This window comes from Etheostoma cragini, chromosome 5, assembly GCF_013103735.1.
Source record: "Etheostoma cragini isolate CJK2018 chromosome 5, CSU_Ecrag_1.0, whole genome shotgun sequence".
Taxonomy (NCBI): domain Eukaryota; kingdom Metazoa; phylum Chordata; class Actinopteri; order Perciformes; family Percidae; genus Etheostoma; species Etheostoma cragini.
This window is the reverse complement of record NC_048411.1, coordinates 29,908,364-29,914,069: the sequence shown is the minus strand read 5'-3', so window position 1 is coordinate 29,914,069 and position 5,706 is coordinate 29,908,364. Positions and strand designations below refer to the sequence as shown.

Below are 5,706 nucleotides of genomic sequence, written 5' to 3'. Positions count from 1 at the left end.
TCCTGCTACGTCCTAGTACATCCTGCTACGTCCTGCTGTGTCCTGCTACGTCCTAGTACATCCTGCTACGTCCTAGTACATCCTAGTACATCCTGCTACGTCCTGCTGTGCCTTGTAATACCGCACAGTGCCCTGCTATGCCATGAACTACTACAAAGAACTACTACAAACTATTTTTTGGGACTGTTATTGCCTGGGCCTGGGCCTGGGTCCGGGTCTGGGTCTGTCCCAGGTTTCTGTCCAAAAGGGAGTTTTTCCTCGCCACTGTCGCACTGTTGCTTGCTCTGGAGGAAACTACTAGACCTGTTGGGTCCTTGTAAATTCTGGAGTGTGGTCTAGAGCTGCTCTATCTGTAAAGGGTCTCCAGATTACTCTTATTATGAATTGATACTACAAATAAAATAGAAATAGAAATTGAAATTAAACACATAAATGAACGTTGTGTGCCGTGCCGGAAGTTGCTGCACGCCGGCTGCGGTCTGGAGACTCCTTCACGCAGCACTCGTGTTCTCTCTGATGTTTCACACCAAATGTTGTAACAGCGACGATGTTGTGTAGTGTTCGGGGTCCTCGCCACCACGAGACAAATCCACAATACAAATTTAACCCGTAGCTTGTCTTGAATCGCTGTCTTTTGACTGAAAGTACTGCCAAACAAGACTTCTTCTGCTCAAAAGTTCAATTTTCACTTTCTCACAGCCCGCTGCATTGAATGGTCCAACCCCGTAAACACCTTCCTGTAATCAACGGCGGCGTGACCACGTCGAGCAGCGTAGCGCGCCGGGTTCGGTTTGGTGGAAAACAGTTCTAAGGTTTTGCAGAATCCGAACGCTGTCAAAAAGCCTGGATCCAACGTCAAATCCCGGATTCGGTGCATCCCTACTAAGAAGACGTTGTGATGTCTGAAGTCAGATAAATAAAAATAAAGTAGATTACGCACTAGGACATTTAAAAAATGCATCGCCATTCATTGTCTTATCTCAACCGGTTGTCATCTTTATACATTTAAATCCATTTTAATAATAATAATAATAGAAATGTGTCCTTTATAAGTCCCACAAGGGGAAATTACAATATTACACTCTGTTGTTAATGCACACATTACACACAGGCCTGAACTACACACCAATGCTCAGTTACCTATACATGCACTAATGCAGAGATGGGACCAATTGTTACATCCCCACTGCCAAACAATACACTTAAATTGTGTTTTATCCCTACTATAAATTGTAACCAGGAGTGTTAAACAATTTAATACATTTTACAGCTAATGTAAACAAGCTTACAATGTAAATATTTTAGTTTTTTTCCTTCCGGTTTCATTCCTTGCAGGAAGATCATTGGATCTTGTGGGATACGTGTGTATATGTGTAATGCATGTGTGTATAACCTCCCTTACAGCTTGGAATATTTATTTATTTATATGTTTTATTAATCTTCTTCCCAGTGTTTCATTGGCAGGCGACAATAATGGGTCCGGTAAGTGAAACTGGATCTTATCCCAATTGTAATATGAAGCAAAAGCAGTGAAGTTGCAGTCCCGTTAACTTGTCTTGTTTCTATTTTTATTCCACTAGAGTGACAGCCCCTATCAGAGCGGAGTGTTTTTCCTCACCATTCACTTCCCGACAGATTACCCCTTCAAACCCCCCAAAGTGAGTAGAGGGTCTGTGTTGTGGGTCTCCTGATGAGGAACACACACAGCACACTTGTCATTATTTTTACTGCAGCAAAGGTAATTCGCTTCACAGTAGTAGAACATTTTGTTGTTCTTTTTCTACACTTTCCTCAATGTTTTTGTCAATTTTATTCCTATTTCTTGTCACTTTTTAGACTTTTTAAAAAATTGTTTGTCAGTTTTTTTAACTTAAAATTTCTTTGTCACTTTTTCCAGTGTTTTGGATGCTTTTTGTCACTTTTTCCGCATAATTTTTTTTAACGTTTTTGTTGTTTTTTTCTGCTTTTTTTTGTATTTTTTTTCTCAACATTTTTCACTTTTTTCAACATTCTTCTCTGATACATAGAAAGTTTTTGGAAACCGGTCAAATTTAACCCGAGGACAACACAAGGGTTAAAGGGGAAGGGTCTGATAGTAATAATCATGTAAAAGGAGAACGGTGGAAGTTTACTTTTCTATCAAGCAGCAAAAAAAGTTTTATCAACATCATCCCACCGTCCTGCAATGTGACATCATCGTCCTGCAATGTGACATCATTGTCCTGCGATGTGACATCATCGTCCTGCGATGTGACGTCATCGTCCTGCAATGTGACATCATCGTCCTGCAATGTGACATCATCGTCCTGCGATGTGACATCATTGCGACGTAGACGATGAAACTAAACATCGTGCAGCCCTTCTTCGCAGCCATTCTGCAATTACAAACATTAATTCCCAGTTTTCTTTCTCAACAGGTTGCATTCACTACAAAAATCTACCACCCTAATATCAACAGCAATGGAAGTATTTGTCTGGATATACTGAGATCACAATGGTCACCTGCACTTACAGTATCAAAAGGTAAGCCATAATCAGGGATACACGGGATCTGGGGCCACGAATAATGTCGATAATATCTCACTAAATTAGCTAGCGCAAATTAACCAACTGTTGTCTTTCCTTTCCCAGAAACTGCTGACATGCAGGATAATAATAATAATAATAATAATAATAATAATAATAATAATAATGATCCTGTCAGTAAAGGGGGAGGGGAAGGAAGCATAAAATGAGCACTTTAGTTAAACTTTTCGGTTCTTTGTTCCCATTTTGAGTGTCATCACGGGCGGAAAATGTTAAAAACAAGACCCTCCACCACTGCCTGGAAAAGAAGGTCCGTCCTGAAAAAAACTTTTTGGAATTCATGTTCAATAACCCTCATTTATATAGATTTATTCCTAATATTTGAGGTAAAAAAAAAAGCAGAAATTATGAATTATTCTGACTAATAGTTAAGATCAGAGGAATGAAAGTGATCAGTTGTAATTGCAAAGAGCGTTGGAAGGAATCAATCCATTTTATATGGTAATTTGGTTAAAAAGAAACCCATATTTCAGATGAAGACATTTATTAAAGGAGTCAGATTTGACCCGAGGACAACAGGAGGGTTAAAATTGAGAATTTACTCTGCATATTTCTCTAGAAGAGACACTTTTACACTCGCTGCTGATGTGAATAATCTCGCCCGTGTGTCTCAAGAAGCGTTATGTGGAATGACTCATGTCGTCAAATTTTGATCTTACTCACGATTTCGGCTCCTAACGGTCACAGAAGCGATGTAATTAAGAAACGGTTATATTGCACATTACGTTTGGCAAGTAAAATCTGTATTTTTTGTCTCGTGTTCTGTTATGTTTTCATTACTTCCTCAGGGGGGCGGCAGAAACTAGGCACAAAAGCTTTAATATTCCATTAATATTCCCATTTACATGCTGCTGTGCAAAGGTTTCTATTGGTAGAGGACTTGTTGGAGTGTGTGAACACAGCGTTCCTCTCTCATTCCTTCAACCGGCCGCTTGTAAAGGTCGGCGTTTAACCCCAAAATCTGTTGATATCCAAGTCTCTGATATCTCTGATAGTGTTTAAAAGCAGCTGTGTGTGTGTTTCTACGTAAACGGGCAAGAGGCCAGAAAGTGTCATAACCTGCCCAAAAAAAACAAACCGTGGTTGAGACGCAGCTTACGAATGAGCTGCACACATGTCCAAAGAATGCCTCTAAAACCTGAATGATAGCGGAAAAACAAACAGAAAATGCAATATTCTGAATAATAGAAAAACCTATTCTGAAAATCAAAAACCCAATATGCCGTTTACGTATCACGTGTCAAATTCAGAATATTATGTCATATTTCAAGGTAAAGATGGATTATTAGTGTGCATGCAAAAAATCCTCGACTAGCGATTTCCTGTTCACGTAATCTAATTTCTCTCCTGATTCGTTCCTCCGCAGTATTATTGTCTATCTGCTCCCTTCTCTGTGACCCGAACCCGGACGACCCGCTGGTCCCAGAGATCGCCCACACATACAAGGCCGACAGGGAAAGGTGAGTGTAAGACACCAGCGACATTTACTCTCCGCTTCGCTCTCTATTAGAGCCGCTCGACATGAGGACAAGGCTTTAGCAAGTCTTCGCACCGAGTGACCTGGTCTGGAAGAAGAAGAAGAAGAAGAAGAAGAAGAAGACTTTCTGCACTTTGGCTGCATTTGGGGTTGCACCCTAATGAGATGGAGAGGTGTTTCAGTATTAGGGATTGGTTCCACTTTATGAATGCTGTAGGCACAAGCCCCTGCCATATGGAGAGAAAATATATATATATATATATATATATATATATATATATTCTCTTGCACGCAGCCCTAACTTGCTTATAATACTGAGTTATTTTGTTCCTTGTTTTCACAGTCACCTGACACTTTTTGGCAAATCTCTGCATCTGTATTATTTTCTTCTTCTTTCTTTTTTTACAGGTACAACAAATCAGCGAGAGAATGGACACACAAGTATGCAATGTGAGCGAGAGCCGGGGAGACGTAAATTACAAATGAGAACAAAAAAGAAGCGCTTTGTTTTGATTTGTTAACTTAAAAAAGGCAAATGAGCAACAGAGGAAGACGACGACGACAACAACAACAACCAACAACATCGAAGACAACAAAAAGCTAGACTAACGGCCCATCTTTTTTGGAGGAGGAAGTGATGCGGCGCCGACTGGCTTTCCATGTGCCGAGCCGCTACCACGTGCTGTTTTCTTCATGACTCGTATGGATCTGCTGAGCGGGACCTCACGGGCTCCTTAAAGCACCCCCCCCATTTGGAAAACCGGAAACTCTTCACACTCAGACTTTAAGCTGTTACTCCTGCTTCCGTGAATCACCATCATCGCCATCCACAACGCATCGTTTCCACCGTCGACGAGTCATATCGGTACAGCGTTACGTTTTTATTTTAGGAGATTCGTCTCCCCCTCTTGTCATTTACAGAGGTACTGTCTGAGTCCCACTGGATGTCTTGTTGTTGTTGTTGTTGTTGTTTTTGTTGTATTTCCATGTTATTTAGTGGCCTTTCTGTGTTTTTATTTTCTCGGTATATGTGCAATCGAGGCAGAATGTTCCCTGCTCAACACAAAATGGTGCCGTGCCGTGCCGTCACCAGCAGCTGGTCGGTTGGCGCATGCTGTCTCACCCCGAAACAATGTGAATGATGGAAAGAAGGAATCGGTCTCTTTTATCACCCTCGGCGTTTTTTCTGAATTTCGACAGTATTTAGTTGTTGTTGTTTTTTAAGGCGGTGGAGAGCTAGCTGACCCTCGGCTCACCGACTATGTTCACACGCACGCTATTATTCCCCTTTTTATTCCGAGTATGACAATATTCAGAAGGTTATATTCGGTCATGTAAACAGCATATTCCGTTTGAATATTTAGATTAAGACCTTTTGTCAGAATAAAGCATTTTTTGGATTAAAACATGTGATTTTCTAGTTTAATTTGGGTTTTAGGTAACCTGACGTCGTCGTACTCCGATTCGAGTTCGACTGTCGGTCTGATTCGGCTCCATTTGGCTGTGATTGGGGGGGCGTGTTTCAACAAAACCAGGAACTAAAATACCTCTGCACGCAATTGGAAAGACCTACACCCAGTCAGAGCAACCGATAGACCTACACCCAGTCAGAGCAACCGATAGACCTACATCCAATCAGAGCA

General features: G+C 41.1%; 1 protein-coding gene across 1 annotated transcript in view; it reads left to right on the top strand.

Moving 5' to 3' along the window:
- Positions 1-4,644, top strand: part of ube2d4 (ubiquitin-conjugating enzyme E2D 4 (putative)) — a 9,874-nt gene extending 5,230 nt beyond the window's left edge. The window contains exons 3-7 of the mRNA XM_034870928.1: positions 1,451-1,482; positions 1,581-1,658; positions 2,418-2,523; positions 3,953-4,046; positions 4,472-4,644. Of these exons, the coding sequence (XP_034726819.1) occupies positions 1,451-1,482; positions 1,581-1,658; positions 2,418-2,523; positions 3,953-4,046; positions 4,472-4,517 (356 nt within the window). The 3' untranslated portion in view covers positions 4,518-4,644. The remainder of the gene's footprint in view (positions 1-1,450; positions 1,483-1,580; positions 1,659-2,417; positions 2,524-3,952; positions 4,047-4,471) is intronic.
- The last annotated feature ends 1,062 nt before the right edge of the window (positions 4,645-5,706 follow it).